This window comes from Chlamydotis macqueenii, chromosome 1, assembly GCF_036417535.1.
Source record: "Chlamydotis macqueenii isolate bChlMac1 chromosome 1, bChlMac1.mat, whole genome shotgun sequence".
Lineage (NCBI taxonomy): Eukaryota > Metazoa > Chordata > Aves > Otidiformes > Otididae > Chlamydotis > Chlamydotis macqueenii.
In genome coordinates this window covers 53939871-53957396 of record NC_141556.1, presented here as the reverse complement: position 1 = coordinate 53957396, position 17526 = coordinate 53939871, and the positions used below count along the sequence as shown (strand labels likewise).

Genomic DNA, 17526 nt, shown 5'->3' with positions numbered 1-17526 from the left:
TCTGGTTTAGGGGAATGATTTACCAAGGCACACACTTTGGCATTCTCACAGCTCTGACCTTTCTGTGACACCAGTGGAGCTCCATAGTTCACTGACTTTGCAGAAGTCAGAGCTGCTCAAAGTATATCTCATTAACCTTCTCAGGCTAATCATGGCAGGGGACAGGACCTCAGCAACTGAAAAAAAGCATATAAATGCACCAGGAAAGAAATGTTTCAGCAAAAATGGCAAGAGCTGTGTAAATGCCAGTCCTCAGTTTGCTGGGGGACTGTGTTTCTGCAAAGAGTTTTTATTCCCAGAATGTCGTAGTTCAGCCCCGATCAGACCAGACTACGCAGTCTCTCTCTCACTCCCCCCACCTTCCGAGAGAACAGGGAGAGAAAATATAAGGAAAAACGACTCGAGGTTTGAGATAAGGACAGGGAGAAATCCTTAAAGTTACCGTCACGGGCAAAACAGACTCAACTTGGGGAAAACTATTCATTTATTACTACAAACAGCAGGATAATGAGACAGAGAACAAGATAACCTCCATCCACCCCTCCCTCTTCCCAAGCTTAACATTATCTCTACTACCTTCCCCCCCCGAGCGGCACAGGGGGAAGAGGGAATGGGGGTTGCAGTCAGTTCATCATATGTTGTTTTATGCCGCTGCTTCATGGTCGGGGGAAGAACTCCTCACATTCCTCCCCTGCTCCATTGTGGGGTCCCTCCCACGGGCCACAGTCCTTTGTGGAACTGCTCCGGCGTGGGTCATCTCTTCCACGGGTGCAGTCTCTCCAGAACAGCTGCCCCAGCGGGCCCTCCACGGGCCACAGCTGCCTTCAGGCATCCACCTCCCCCGATATGGGGTCCTTCACGGGCTCCAAGTGGATCTCTGCTCCTCCATGGACCTCCATGGGCTGCAGGGGGACAACCTGCTCCACCATGGTCGTCACCACAGGCTGCAGGGGAATCTTGGCCAGGAGCCGCATTACTCCTCCCCCTCCTTCTGAACTGACCTTGGTGTCTGCAGCCGTTCCTCACAACAGGCTGGTAGGTGTCTCTCAGGATCTTTTTTTACATCTTATTCACTTCTCATCTCCTTTCCACTTCTTGCAGCTAGGCTGGACCGAGTCGGGCCCAGTCTACTGCCTGGCGAGAGGCCAGAGGGTGAGGCCTGCAAGGCCCATGAGGCCTGCGCCTCCCCCTCTGCGCCTCTGCCCCCGCTCAGCTCCGTCACATCTTCTCTCCTCTCTTTTTTTCTGTTTTTCCCATTCTTAAATACGTTATCGCAGAGGCGTTATCACGAGACATTCTGCTACCAATCGGCTCGGCCTTGGCCAGCAGCGGGTCCGCCCTAGGCCCGGCCGAGTCCACTGAACAAAGGGGAGCGACTTCTAGCAGTTTCCTACAGAAGCTACCACCTTAGGCCCCCCCTCACTAAACAAAACCACGACAATTGTTAAGGAAGAGCAAGTACTTCACCCTGTCTGTATTCTAAGCCAAACCTCTCTCTGACATATGCTAGGCGCTGTATAAATATAGAGGGAAGAAAATTCTACCATCTCCTGCAGCCTACATGTTTAATTGAAAGGCTATTAGAAGCAATTCCTGCTTCTGCAGGTGCAGTGAAGAAAGCAGCCTTCCCCAGGTGGTTATGGAAGGTGAACTTGAGGTTCAGGAATGAGTGTTGTTTCTGTGTTAATTAATTTTGCATGTGGAGCATTCACAACTATTTCTTGTCTGCTTTGGCTGATGTGGCTAATTAATCACCTTAAGTGTCTGTAAACAGGAGATTTTTGCTCTCCATGGCATCTCTTCTCCACTTGCTGTAGACCAGCCTATGTGAGGATATAGACCTGTAGCATCACAGGAATTATACATTTGGTAATGGCTGTGATGTCAACACTGTAAGTGTGAGAGTCATGACTTAACCAGCTTGGGTGAAGGCTAAGAGGGATGTTCTATTCTCAGGGCACTGGAGGTTTTACTGCTGAATTAGGGAAGTACGAGCCTAGGAGGTGGAGATAGGAGATATCAATAAAAAGAGTCTTTCTGTTCGTGTGGGTTAGCTGGGGGATAGAGATAGAATGATTAAGACTTAAGTTTTGACATCTGCAGGCTGAAAAGTCAAGGAGAAAAGGTTTTTCACAGAGGAATTGCTCCTCTTGCTTTGGCATACTTGAGGCCACTGGAATGGAAAGACTCATCTGGTCCCATCCCTGCTGCTCTAGGCAGCAACAAAATTGTTGTGGTTTAACCCCAGCCAGCAACTAAGCCCCACACAGGTACTCTCTCACTCCCCCCCTGGGGGCATAGGGGAGAGAATCGGACGAGTAAAAGTGAGAAAACTCTTGGATTGAGATAAGACAGTTTAATAAGTAAAGCGAAAGCTGTGCACAAAAGCAAAGCAAAACAATGAGTTCATTCACTTCATACTTCCCATCTGCAGGCAGGTGTTCAGCAGGGATCCGTCACACGTAACAGTTACTTGGAAAGACAAACACCATCACTCTGAAGGTCCCCCTCCTTCCTTCTTCTTCCCCAGGCTTTATATGCTGAGCATGTTGTCATATGGTGTGGAATATCCCTTTGGTCAGTTAGGGGTTAGCTGTCCTAACCGTGTCCTCTCCAAACTTCTTTCGCACCTCCAGTCTACTCTCTGGTGGGATGGTGTGAGAGGCAGGAAAGGTCTTGACTCTGTGTGAGCACTCCTCAGTAGTAACTAAAACATCCCTGTACTATCAATACTGTTTTCAGCATAAATAAAAAACATATCCCCATAATAGCTGCTATAAAGAAAATTAACTCTATCCCAGCCAAAACCAGCAAATCATATAGCCTTATACAAACAAGTTGTTCTTCTCAGCCCCATTTTAGTTGTTTTTACAGCTCCTTTTGGGCAGCTGTTCCAGAACTTCCCTCCTCTGATGATTAAAATCCATCTTATTTTCAAGGCAAATTTCCTCACAACCAGTTGTTCTTGTACCAACATTGTTTTTCTGCTTAAAAACCCCTTTTCTTCCTCCCTTGTGTATCTGTCCCCCCTTTATTTATACAGAGCAGTCATATCCCCTCTTGGCTTTCATTTATCTAGGTTAAAAAAGCTTTTTAATCTCCTCCTTTAAGGCAGACTCTGTGTTCCCCTAATCGCTCAATCCAAGGTTATTTCTGATAACTAGCTTTTCTGTAAGGTTCCTCGCTGCTTTGCCCAAACTGAGTGTAAAATAGCATGACCTATTGCCTATTGAGTAATTTTGGGGTGAAGAAATCTGTCAACTCTCAGCTCCAGAAAAAAAGACATCAGGGTGCTGCTGTTAAAATTTGCATTTGTTCTCTACCTTATCTCTACGAAGCTGAAGACTCCCATAATGACTTAGTTCCTGATATAATTTCTCTTTAGTAACAGTAATGACATCTCTATCCAGACTGAAAGCCAAACCTGTGGAGCTACAGTAGATCTCTCTTGTTCACTCCTGGTGGAACATCTTGCAGCAGCCTTCCAAAAACCTTCTTAATCCCAAATGATTCCACTTTATTTATGCATGGTTTATTTCTTCACAGTCTATGGCAGCATTAAGGTTACAACAGCATCCCCAGGTTTACCTCTACTTTTATGTACCCTAAGCAGTTCATCCTTCCATTGACCGTGTCCTAGTTATAATTGCTGTTTCTATGGTGCTTCTGCTATTCCTACAGTAGCCATTTTCAGTTCCTGCCCAGTTGTTCTGGTTTTCCCATGTCCTCATTCAGGATCTGTACGAATTGTACTGACAAGACTCTTAGTTCTCCCTGAACTCTCCCTGCTTCCCAGAGGGGTTAGGTACGCATTTCCATCAGCTGTATTACCAATAACACTGCTATTTTCTGCCTGCTGTCCAACATCCTACCTCTACCTTTTCTATATTTGATCTTCTCTTTTTCATGTATTAAAACCAGGTGTAAAAGTTACGTAACCTTTTTCCAGTTAACTGTCTGGCAGCAAAGATAAAAGATAGGAAGTTTTCACATTTACACCATTCACAGACATATGCTGTGTATGTTCCCTCACCCGGCTTTAGACACATGTGTGTGTCTCATTTCCATACTGTTTGTGACCCTCATGGCCTTTTCTCTATTTATCTACCCAGTGCACCCCAGAGCTGAAAACATACCATTATTTCCATTTTACACAATGTGGAGTGGAGGCACAAGGATACTGATCAGATTCCAGAGGTCCTTGTTGGAACAGGGAATTTCTGCCCTCTAATCCATGCCCCGTGTTGTGGCCTTAGTGCTTCCCCACTGGAATGAACAAGCCCCTCAGCTCCTGAGAAAAAATAACAGCAAAACATAATAAGAGAGGAAACATTTAACTTTTGGGGAAATGCAGAAAGCAGTTCAAGTCCTAAGTGAGTTTGTAATGGTCTTTCTTTTGTTCTGTAACTGAAACCAAATCCCTTTTGTACCTTTTGTATTTCTTCTAGACCAGGAGTGGCAGGAAGTGAGAGAAGGTGATAAACGAAAAGAGGGTGGTGTAAGGCACAGTACAAATGGGAGCCTGAATGAAATAAAAAGACAAAGACTTTTCCAAGACATAGTTCTTCCGCAGCCTGGTGAAAAACAAGCACCTGAAGGTTCAGGCTTTTCCCTGAACTTTCACCTCAAATACAAATGCAATGCCTCTGGGCATCTTGCCTAAGAAATGTATCTGAATACTTCTGGTTTTATCCAGAATTATATTCTGCTGCCTAGTCCTTGAAAGCCAGATTTCTAGGAGGTTTTATTTTTCCATCTGTTGACATTAATTAGAGGTTTCTTCAGAGGCTCCTGTGTTTTAGAGTCTTGTCTTGGCATACTAGGAGGAGTTCGGAGATTGTCTTCTGTCCTGGCTGGAACAGACAGTTTTGGAAGTTCATGTGAGTAGCTTGTACTTGTGCATACTACCCATCTGGGTAAGGATTTTGTAAATGATGAGACTGGGCACTGGTCATTTGAACAGGTGATTGCTTTTTCCAATGTAGCATATAAGATATCCACTGAATGAGACTACCAACTCCTCTGTGTTATAAATATCTTATTGACCTGATAACACTGAAAAGAGCACATGTAGAAGACTAAGAAAATGTACCCTCCTGGTATAAATTGCAGCAAGAAGATTTAGGTTAGACATCAGGGAAAAAACTCTTTTTAATGGGAAGGATAGTTAAGCACTGGAATAGACTGCCCACGGAGACTGTGGTCTCTTTGTCCGTATAAGGACAGGTTATACAAACATCTGCCACAAATAGCTGTTACAAGCCTTAGCTTCCCTTGGGAGGAGTGAAAAGACTCTGTTAAGAATTAGTTTCAGGGAACTAATATGATACACCTTTCGTTAAAGATGCACATTAACATACTGCAGAACACTTTTATTCTGGCTGCATTATACCGCGGTTAAGGCAATTTGCCAGCCTGCTGGAAGGCTTTTGAAGGCTCTTACTTATTTTCCTCTTGCATAGGCAATCTTACCTTTTGTCTGCGTGGGATAGCTTATATACTTAGGTGAACCAATAGCATAGATGATTGACTTTTTGTTGACTTTCTTTCTTTCTTTGCAAATGTGTTGGACTTCCACTTCCAACAGCTTGTTATCCAAAGTAGGAACTTAGATTTAAGGTAAAAGTTAGCTGTTCCCCTCCCTCAACAGCCCCAAATTAATCCCAAAGCCAAAGCAACTTTCCTTTCTTTATAAGATCAGATGTGGTACAGACAAGAGCAAGGGGATGTAAAGGTGAAGTTCTGGCTCTTTGGACCCCTGCCGTGGCATACAGGAACATACCTAGGGGTTGGAGAATAAGATTAGAAAGGGGGTTTTAAAGATCCCTTGCATCCCTACTTTTGCTGATTCTATGACCCTGCAGGGCTCCTCATGGGAGTTTGGATGACTAGACTCTGATCGGAGAACGCCCAGTGGGTCTTGAAATTGCAGGGTGACAAATATGTAGGATGCCTGGGATGGTTTATTTTCCTCTTTTTGCTGAGGCAAGCACTGAGCAAAACCTAAGTAATAACCGTTCACAAGCTGTTAATACCAAATACCCTGAGACTTCAGAAGTGCCTTGCTCTGCTCTGCACAGCTTGGCAGGTTATATTCTTTAAGAGTAGGCATCATTACATGGACAAGTCTGTGACATTTAATTCTGTTGTGGCTGACCTCTGTCCCCACAGTGAATTGCTCCTTCCCTCTCATGGCAGATGATCTAGCATACGATGCACATTTGTATTTTCTTTCTCTTGCATTGTCTCCATCCTCTGAACATGTGGTGTTTCTTATTATCCTCATTGTCCTTGCCCACGTGTTGCTTAAGCCCTCTCTTCTTTAACTACATGCATACACATTTGACCCTTGCATGCATGAGCATGTAAAGAAATCAACTGCATCTTAATTCAGAAAGCTTTTTGGACTTTGCTTATTAACATCAGTACGTGTCTGCAGGTATAGGGCACGACTGATTCTTCGGGTTAGCAATGAAAAGTAATATTTGCATGTATTCTTGAGATACTCCATAGTTACTTTGAAAATTTAGGTCAGAACATTCCCTTACATTGTGTTTTTCCTCCTTTTTGGACAATTTAGAATGATTTTGTTGGGATAATAAGAAAAGGGTGTGTACTACTGTTTTTCCAGGTTAGGTGCTTCAGTGCTCAGGAGGCTGTGGCAAGACTGTCATTGTTATCCTAATTTCATAATGTTGTCCATGTACTATAACACTGTGAAACGTGCCTGGCACACAGCCTTGTGAACTCCCTTTTCTGTCCCAGAGAACTTCTGGGTAATTACAAGTTGGGTTTGCCTATCTGATCTAATTTATCACTTAGGAGTTTATATCATGCCTATTACTGTGATATCTAAGTGCTACTGAGATAGTGCAAGATGTCTCTTTCATCAACCACTTATTTCTATGATAAGTTAATGTTACTGAGCTGAAGTCTGGGCTGTTCTGTGCAGCATCTTAATCACTGGTCCCTACTGAGCCCTGTGTGTACAGTTATTCTACTTGTCTGGTGGCTTCACCGAACTGGTTTTGGGGATTTGGCCTCAGTTACTTCAGGGCTAAAGTTGCACTGCGGAAGTCTCTGGCTCAGATGACGGTAAATTGACCTGCTTGGTCAGTGAGTGGGCAGTCCAGGGCTGAGCAAACCCTCAGTAAGCATGTGAGTATATGCTCTTTATTCCCTCAGAAATGCACTCTCCCCTTCCAGGCTTAGATATTAGTATGAGTACAGACCATCTGCTGCCCTAGACAACACTACCTGTCTTTCGTGGATAAAAGGGGCCACCAATTCCTGGGGCTCCCAATCTGCCAGTTTTCACCTGCTGCTCAAAGTGTATTTAAAAATTAAAACAACTCCCCTTTGCTCAGTCAAGTAACAAAAAAAAAAAAAAAAAAAAAAAGAGGGAAGAAGAAAAATAGCTGCGTACCCTGCTTGCTGGTCCAAGCAGCGTGACTCCAGGGATAGAGGGAACACTAGGGGCAAGCTCTCCTTGCCATTTTTTACCAACTGCTGGTTGTAAGGGCCCTTGGGAAGGTAGGACCACCTGCCTGGCCATTTCATCCTCTCCTGACAAAACCCGCTGCCTTGCGCTCACTGGGGTGCTGTGTTCAAGCTGCAGGGATTGATGGGGACGCTGCTGTCTGCAGGTGATTTCTTTCGCCTTTCTTCTCCCTCCACAAGCCCCCAGAGTGGATTTTACTTTCATGGCCAGATGAAGCGGTTGTTTGTTTTCAAGGTGACAAGTGTTTTATGTGAATTCTAGCTGCTTTCAAATGCCAAACCCCAGCTGGGCTTTGAGTTTCACAGAATAACCGCTGACACCTAATGAGCCTCTAATAAGTGCTTCTCCCTCCCATCCTGTCATTTAAATAAATAAATGACTGAAATTTGGGGGTGGTGGGAGGTGGTGTTGGATTGCAGTGGAATTAAGCTTTTCTGTTTACCCTCCAAGCAGGTACACTGCTAAATGCAGTCGTGCAAGCTTCCCACACACCCAACTGCCTCTGCCATCAAGTCAACATGTCTCAGCCCTGGCCTGGAGGGCTTTCTTTGAGGATTGTGCAGGGAAGTTCCTTCTAAAGCCCAGTTAGTCTCTTGCCCTCTCAGCTTCAGCTGCCAGCCAAGGTGCTAATTAGTGCCAACCATCATGGGGGAAAATTGAGAAAAAAGGCAAGACTTTGCTAGTTGAAAGTATAGTTGATGTTCAGGTTTTCTTCTTTTCCTGGAATTTTTGCAAGGAATGTTTTACCATGGGCAGTGGGTGTGCTGTACGTATTATATCTTCAGGGACCTGAGTGGTTTCAAAACAACTCTTATTTGTGGCAGTAGGTATAAGGCAATTGGGTTCCACAACCCTTTTCTGACCACTGAAGATATGATCTGTTTGCTCAAGAAACGGAAAATGGAAAGAGAGAAAATTGCAATACATGCTTTTGGAAAAATAGGAAGATTAAAAAATCATAGATGCTCTTTGATTTTATTTTTCATATATTAGAAACAGTAATTCCTTGTTTCCAGCTAAGGAGTGTAACTGAGTCACTGTGTAAGGACAAGAGCAGGTATTTCAGTAAGCCCTTACTGTGGCGTAGTGAGAACTACTGTTGGCAAGAATCTCTGTCTATGTTCTTCTCCTGCAAAGACACTCTTGAAAATGCAGAACATCTCCCTCTTCAGTTGCCTATCTCTTGGAAGAACTCAATCCTGACTAGGAATGGGCAACCTTTTTCCAGAAGAAGGAGCTATTTCTGGACAAAATCAACTTCAGTTAAAATTAATTAATTTATTTGATGAATTTCATTGAAAACAAATGAAGACAAATTTTTGAAAAAGTAAATAATCTCTGTTTTGACTCTTTCAAGTGAAGTATTTCAATTTATCTGTTTCAAAAGTATATTTTATTTCAGAACTTGTATGTACTTCTCTTTTTTTTAAGCAAGAAAAAACCCCTCATTTTTGTTGTGGTTAGTAGGCTGAAGTCAACAAGCTCTGTTGCTGTTGTTTTGTTGAGAAAGTTGAAAGACAATGTCTGTTTGACCATGGTCATGGTATACCCTTGGTCATCCACTCTCTGTACCAGACGGTGTGACCATCAGAGAGATGAGACAACTCAGACATCATTCTTACCCCTGATTTGTACCCACTTGCTTGGAGCCTTCTCCCTAGAAATGTCCTCATCTTACATGAGCTGTGAGATTGGGTATTCCAGAGTGATTCTCCTGGTGAGGCCTGCAGGAGCCATGGTTGATGCAGAGGAATGGGTCAGCTAGAAGTCTATCATCTTCTATGATTTCTGTCTTCACAGGTGGGGAAATGGAAGGAAAAAAAGTTGCAGATGAAGTATTACGTGTGGCCCCGCTTTGAGCTGTATCCCGACTCTGAGGAACGTGAGGACGATCACTTGAGTATTGTGACCTTGGAAGAGGCACCGTTCGTCATTGTGGAGAATGTGGACCCCCTAAGTGGCACCTGCATGAGGAATACGGTCCCTTGCCAAAAACGCATAGTGACTGAGTATGCACCCCTGAGTTTTTCTCCTCATATTGAGCTCTCTCGTCTCAGCAGAATGTAGAGAGTCTATTGGGCCAACACTGTCATATCTTGATAATCCTTTTTAGAAAAATCACCTCTGTTTGCGCAGCCTGGTCTGTGTCCATTTATGACTGGCCGCATTGGACAAATCATTGTAGTATGTCCCTTCACCCTCCACTACAGATAGCACAAGTGAAATTCTTCATGTGTGGGAGGGGGAGTGCATGCTGACAACAGAAGGGAATTAAGGGAGTTTTCCCCAGCCTTTTAACCCATTATTGTTGTGACGGTTCAGGAACAAAACTGATGAGGAGCCAGATTACATGAAGAAATGTTGCAAGGGGTTCTGCATTGACATCCTCAAGAAAATCTCAAAGTCTGTCAAGTTCACCTATGACCTCTACTTGGTGACTAATGGCAAGCATGGGAAAAAGATCAATGGGACATGGAATGGAATGATTGGAGAGGTCAGCAGCAAAGGGAGGGCATGGTGGGCTTCATCCGTGGGCTGGGTGACATGGGTCAAGCCTGTTCTCCCATCATTGTTGGATCCTCTTCTGGGGAAGGGACAGAGATGACTCTATAGAAATGATTAGCCTGGATCTTTTCTAGGCACTGGGTGAATTAATCTGCTCTGACACTAACCGTAACTATTTTTCCTGTTTGACGATTAATCATTATTCTCTATAGTGTCACAAATTTGGCCTTCACAGACAAAGAAAGAGGGTGATATCCATGCACCAGAGAGGCTGCAACCTAGATTACACTTAGATCATATATAAGGTGCATAAATAATGAAATAAGACTTTGCAGCGTTAGAAGGAGGAGAAAGCAAGGACAGAAAAATGAGATAAGACATCTTCTCAGTGGATGATGTGTTTATCCTAAGACCTCTACGGATTTATTTTTCATACACATACCAGCTTTGAGGGGAAGATTAATGTCTATAGTTTTCCTGAAAGAAGAAGATGTCCTCATGGAAGATTAGAAAGGAGAAATGACAGCAAAACTATAGGGAATGGGATTATAGGAGTGAAAGGACTATGAAAAGGCAGGAAGGTTAGAAGGGTCTTGACTGTGGTACTTGTGAGGTGCCTCGAATCTGTGTGTAATCTTTTCCTTTCCTTCCTCCAGGTTGTCACTAAACGGGCCTATATGGCTGTGGGATCCCTCACCATTAATGAGGAGCGCTCAGAAGTGGTGGATTTCTCTGTGCCCTTCATTGAGACAGGAATCAGCGTCATGGTGTCACGTAGCAATGGAACTGTCTCACCTTCTGCCTTCTTAGGTATCATTTTAATCTAAAATTAAAACTTCACCCAGTGTTCATCAAAAATTAGGTGAAGGTTGCTTGTGTTTCTTAGGCTGAAACTCCCTTTTTGGGAGTACCTGTGGGACAGGTATATAAAAATAAACTGTGATGTTTTAGTTCTAAATCCCAAGCAAGCAAAATCCAGGCAAATGCAAACAGGCACTGCCTAGGAGTTCCAAAGCATTTCTCAGCAATTGTATGTCTGATCTCAGCAAAGAATGGACTCACTCAGAGCTATCACCCACTCTGCAGCATGTGGTTTCCCAGTGATTCAACTAATAGTATGTTCAAGGAGTGTAAGCCAGAAGAATATGGATTCAAGCCTTATGGCTGGTATGCCGTAGTACTTAGTGATAACAATTAGCAATAAATTGTTGCACTTCGAGAGACATTATTTGTAAAGAAGGTATTAACTTGACCCTCCCTTGACAGAGCAACTGGTAGAAGTTAGAGATCCAGTAGAGCTTTTCAAGAAGACTTGGGTCATCAGTTCTGTGCTGACACAGTATCTTCCAATAAAGTGATTTCTAATGTCCTTTGCTGGTGGAGGGTGATCAGAGAATGCAGAAATGATACTGCTTGTGCCCAAGACATCCATGCCTTCCTAGTATCTAATATTTGGCTTTATAAAGTGCTTTATGATGCAGCAAACACAGTATATGAGTTACATAATTACTGTCTGCTCTCTGTCAGCATTCTAAGAACATTTACAAACAGAAATAACTTTATATGGGTAAAGAAGTTTTTCCAAACCTCTTTAAGCAGGAGTTTTATGACTATTCACTCTTCAGGAGTTTTTGCCTTTAGGGAAGCCCACCAATATTGCTTGGGTATGTAAAAGCAATTATAAGGTTAACTCCAAAATTTTAAATTATAATTTAACTGAGGTTGCAATATTGGTTATAGTTTGGAGCAAAGTTGTAAATTTCTTTGATCTGCTTCAGTTCCATCTTGATCTGTTCAGGCTTGGAGAAGGAGAAAACCTGGCGGAGTTCAAACACTTGCAGAATATGAATGCTAATATTGCCAGTTTCTAGCCAGTGTTCCCATTGAACAAGGAATGGAGTAGCTGGAAAACTACTATCATTATGGCTGAAATTCAGAAATTTGGAGATGCTCTTTGGCTCGGTAGCATCTTGAAAGTTGGATGCTTGTCTGAAGCTCTGCCAGTTCTGTTTGCTTTCCCCGACTCTCTCCAGATGGTGCTGAAGGACTTCCTGGGAACAGTCTTTTATCAATGCGTTTTATTTTATCAATGCATACCACAATGGCTGCTTTTAGTTCCAGATGGAGCCACGTGTCACAAGTGGAACAGTAAGAAGGAATGCAGTCATTACAGAGACAAAAACTACACTTCTCCCAATTCAATAATTTTTTTCACACTCAGATCAAAGGCTTTATTGTACCTTCTGTTTTTCCTCAGCTGAGTTTACCCCACACTCTCACTGGGATGCTCTGGAGAGCAAAGGAGGTGAGGGAGGAGTGAGGTAGTGTATCAGATTTTTCACTATGGTTTTCTCTTCCTCTTCAGAGCCTTTCAGTGCTGATGTATGGGTGATGATGTTTGTGATGCTGCTTATCATCTCTGCGGTGGCTGTCTTCGTCTTTGAGTACTTCAGCCCTGTGGGCTATAATCGGTGCCTTGCTGATGGCAGAGGTAAGAGGAGTCCCTCCTTGCCATGATCCTCTCTCACTTCCAATCCCAGCTCCTTTGTCCGGGTGTTTCCTTTGCCTTGAACAAGATACATATCTATCCTGCTCTGAGCTGTGCATTTGGTCTAAAGAGGGAAGGGATGGAGGTGGAAAAAAAAGGCTCTGAAGAGAGCATATGTGTATAATGGATAATTTGCTTGGCTCGGGAAATGGAGCTGTGTTGCCTTTCATCTCTAAAGTATGCACCAGCTCCAACTCATTTCTCATTGAGGGGAAATGGATCCTGGTAGCTGGCGCTGGAAATGCCTATGGTGCTGCGCTATCTGAGGCAATCAGAGGACTCAGCGCTCTCAATCCATCCTTCAGTGCTACATCTCCACAGAGAGCAAGCTGCTCTGCTGGCTTCCCAGCATAGTGCTACGTCCTCCAGACTGCACATCTGTCACCTGGGAGTGTCCCTCCCATCCTTGGCTCTCTGACCTGCTAAGGCAAACTGAGAAAGTGGGAAGCTCATTTTCCTGAGAGTGGGTGATGGATTATTTTGCAAGGACAGCCGGAAAGATGGGAACAAGTGAGTGACCCATCTCTGTGGTTCTGATTTTCAGAAGACAGTCTGATGAGTTAAAGAGAGGATGGACAGACAGCCTAAGAGACAGCTTTCTTTGCCCTATTGGCACAAAGACAATTAGCAAGTTGAGCCTTCTGTCATCTCCATATCTTCACCCTCTGATGAATTAGCCCTTCAAAACTTTCTAGGTTTATTGGTTTGTTCAAAATACTGAGAGAGAGACAGTTATTGGAAAATGCACTCCTTTGCTCCCAAATCTAATGCTTTGGGTGAATTTATGCCATCAAATTAGAGAGAAGTGGGAAAAAAAGTGTTAATGAGAATGCAGGCAGAACCACATATATGGGGAAGTGGAGAACTCTCTTAATACTGTGGAGGAGCTGTGGAGGGCCTTTATGGCAACTGGTTGTAACCACATGGATCTTTGGACACAAGTAAATACTGTTAAATCTGTGAGTCCCCGTAGACATATTAATACAGATGTGGAACTGGAAGCAGTTCTTAGTACAAGTGTGCAGTTGTGCAGTTATTAAGTTAGCTGAACTGCAGCTGCAAGTATCAATATTTCTGAGTAATTATGAACAGTACTGCATGATCAGGCAGATATTATCCCTGACAGATGTAATGTGAAGATGTAGAAATCGGCTGCAGAGATTGCAATGCTTGTTTGATAATGAACACTCTGGCTAATGCTACTTTGACTGCATTTGAACTAGTCTGTGACAGTATAACCCTGCCTCCCACACCTGCGTTTTCTCTTTACGGACACCAAGATTTTCTCTCCAGGATCAGGTGGTCATGCCCTAATCTAGCCCCTAAATGATGTTGAGTTGTTGTTGTGTCACTCAAAGTTGGAGAACTCAGAAGGATTCTGGATCCCTGGTTTGGACTGGAGGCTCCCATTGCTGTCTTAGTTTGTAGCTGACAAAGTAACTGTGAAAGCACATAGGGTGATCAGTGGGGAGAGGAGGGAACTTCTCAAGATTTCTTTACACCTTACAGTTCCCACTGATGATTTGCAAGACTTATACCCATATGTCTTAGGGCTCATTAGGTAGAGAGGGATATAAAGGTACCACTCCAGCATGTAAAAAGACAAGGACTGCCAAACCACTTTTCTTATACCAGCTTTGTCTCCCTGGCATCTATAGGCTCCAGTTTTGCCAGGTGATGATTCTGTTTTGAACATGGTGTGCAGTTCCAAAGGTTCAAAATGAGCCCCTTGCACCTTTCAGTTGTATTTTGAGTAACACAATGCTTTCAGATGATCCATGCTATTCCCTGCTCAAGGGTTTGGAGCGTAAAAACTTTTTCCCTTTTGTTCCTCTGCTGGAGTCTGCCTTAACCACAGGCAGCAGCACCAGACACCAGTCAACCTGCCCAAGGGAGGAGATAAAACATGGGATGCTAACCCAAAAGGTCGCAGAGCCAGGTTGGCACCATTGGAAAAATGACAGACCCTTGAACTGTGCAGGAGGGCTTTCATCCTAAGAGGATCTTCTCGGTGTCTGAAGCACCTTGGAGTAATTGCATCTGCAGTCTCACTGACAGCTCCTCTTGTGCTCAAGTTGAGCAAATTTTGGTTTGGGTTCCCACTAATGTAATCAGCATATGCTGGGGATCTGAGACTGGTGGGAGACCAGCAGGATTTCACAAGATTTCAGGCTGAGCGCTTCATGAGCACACACGGCTTTTGCGGTATGAGTGAGCTTCCATGTTGAAAAGTGAATATGAGGGGAAGATAGCAGCTTTTAAAACACTGGATCTGCTCCTGGAGTGTCTAGGGCAGAGCTGCTGATTTTCCTGAGATAGACTAGAGTACATATAACTGTTATGTACCTTAGACACAAAACATGGGGAGAAGGAGTTGTATTCTTCCCTGGCTTGTGTGTCTTCAACAGACTGGGTAATGAAACCCTCTTCCAAAGGTATTTGTAGAGCCCTGTTATTTCAGATGGTACTCTTCCTTGCACCTGTACAAGTACAGTGAAGGCCAAGTTTTGCACAGGTGTATGCTAGGAGTTCAAGGACAACATTACTGTTGAATAGCTATCAATGAAGATAGAGTTTTTCTGAGCAAACTATTTCTGGTGACAGCACTTGAACAAAAATGGAATGTTTGAGCTTTTAGGTACTCTAATCAGATACAAAAAAAAAGGCCCTTGTATAAGGTTTTAGTGTAAATCTTTGAGATAGAATAAATATGGAAGCCTGACGACTATTTAAAAAAAATCATTTTTCATGGTCACACTTTACTGAGATATAGTGTCATGAACATAGCAGAGTGCAGCTGCAGACACTCATCTCACATATGTGAATGGATACTGCTCTTAACTCTGAATTCAAGATGCGTATGTGAATAGAAATGCAGACCACTTACTCTGAGGTTCTCACTGTGGGATCATGTTTCTCAACCACTCTAGAGCCAGGAGGTCCCTCTTTCACCATTGGCAAAGCTATCTGGTTGCTGTGGGGGCTGGTGTTCAACAACTCTGTGCCAGTGCAGAATCCCAAGGGTACCACTAGCAAGATCATGGTGTCGGTGTGGGCCTTCTTCGCTGTCATCTTTCTGGCCAGTTACACTGCCAACCTGGCTGCCTTCATGATCCAAGAGGAATACGTGGACCAGGTGTCTGGCTTGAGCGACAAAAAGGTAATGGATCCACCCAAACCCCCAAAGCAGCCTTTTCCACAGAAGAGGCTGCTCTACTCTCTCTTCTTTGCTGTTACTGAGAAAATGTTCAATTTTTTTTTAAAGTCAAATAGCTTTAGTCCCTGGTTTAAATAGCACAACTGCTCTTCATTGGTATTCAGTTGCACTTTTACATGTTTTAAGCACTTTAGAAATGAATTAGAAACAGAGCTGAACTGTGCTTTCTTGCATGATCCCAAACCACACCTTGATTGTCAGCAAGAAATGAATTAAAGGAGCTTTGGAGATGATGTGTATAATGGCTGTAACCTGGTTTTTTTTCAGGATGAAATAATTGGTCTGTGCAGGAGTGCTGGCCATTAGGCTAGCAAATATGATCTGTCAGTTTATTCTGGGGACAAGTTCTGCCCATGGGAGTAAATCAACGTGGCTGTGGTGATTTACAATTGCTTGCATTTGAAGTTATACTGTCATTTTTTCAAGGCCTTTGGAAGCTTAGCACAAGAAATCATTTCCTGTTCAGAGTGTGTTTCGCTGTCTTGTTTACATGCACTGCAGTTTGTTCTCGCAGAACATTTACTTTTGCTGCGCTCTGCACACTGAGGATTTTGAGGAGATTGCTCATGCATGCAGGGTAGCTCTGTCTGGTTCACAGGGGGCTGAAGCTTTGCACACTACTTTATTTTTTTGTGGCGAGGTTACTCACAAGGAATTGAGTCTTGTGAGGCTCGATTGCCTGTGCTGAATTTATTACTCAATCACTGGGGCTGCTTAAGGGGTCATACCATTGTAGGGCAGCCAAATAACAACAAGTCGCGCACACTGCTATTTGGGATAGCAGCGAGGACGGCAAGTGTCAGTTTGCTGCTGCTGGACTGGTTATAGTTACTGTCCCTTCTGTCCCCCGTGATAATCTCGAAATAAATTGTGGCCAGGTCCCCTGCGTATAGAGTGTCCTGTGCAGCAGACTGAAATTTCTGTGGTAGATTAATTTTTAAGAGTTTTTTTTTTCTCTTTTGTTGTTTTTTTTTTCTTGGAATGAAATATGATGCAGAATAATATAATCCTTGCAGAAGTCCTCCTGTTATTTGTTTTAATTTCAACCTCAATTTGTTTCACACTGTCTCCACATTTGCAGTGTGTTGTGTTGAGGAGGGAGTGGAGGAGCGGGGTACTTTTCTGCCAGGTGGAGGTTGTTGTGGAGACTCCTTAAAAGCTGTGGAGGCCATCAGACTGAAAGATGCTGTTCAAAACCAGCCAGCCCTATCAGAGTTAAAATTAGTTTGTCACCATTAGGTTTGCAACTGTCTAAGCTAAACGGGATAATTCATACGTGTGATCTGTAGTTTCAGCTTGTGCCTAGGCTCATGGAGAGAGCCACGCTTTTATTCTCATGTTTTTCAAGATATTCTTCATACCTGCAGAGATATGTGCATGAAATATCAATTGAAAGCGGTAACTTCTGGAGCTTCACAGAGCCTTTGGATACAACTCTCTGGAACTATTTTAGTTGATTTCACTGTAGGGCCATCTGTGTTTGTTGACCTAAGGTCATTTTCTTCTACTTTACTTTGCCAGCATACCTGTGTTTGCTTTTGCTATCCTAAAGCATATGTGCTTTCTTTCTTGAGGAAGGGAAAGGCCACAGTACATACTCAGATAGTTGCACTATGCTTCAAACACAGCTGCTAGTGCAAGTATGACATTTGGGTAAAATTATGATCAGCCAGAGCATCTGGAATCAGATGAAAATTGGCTGGTAAAAACTGAAGGCCAACTGCTGCCTCTGGAGAATACAGACAGGTGGGAATA

At 43.5% G+C, this 17526-nt stretch overlaps 1 protein-coding gene across 1 annotated transcript in view; it reads left to right on the top strand.

Moving 5' to 3' along the window:
• GRIN2B (glutamate ionotropic receptor NMDA type subunit 2B) overlaps positions 1–17526 on the top strand; it is a 205278-nt gene that overhangs the window by 165893 nt on the left and 21859 nt on the right. Inside the window, exons 5-9 of the mRNA XM_086740101.1 lie at positions 9302–9510; positions 9824–9995; positions 10663–10816; positions 12372–12497; positions 15485–15714. Coding sequence (XP_086596227.1) covers positions 9302–9510; positions 9824–9995; positions 10663–10816; positions 12372–12497; positions 15485–15714 — 891 coding nt within the window. The remainder of the gene's footprint in view (positions 1–9301; positions 9511–9823; positions 9996–10662; positions 10817–12371; positions 12498–15484; positions 15715–17526) is intronic.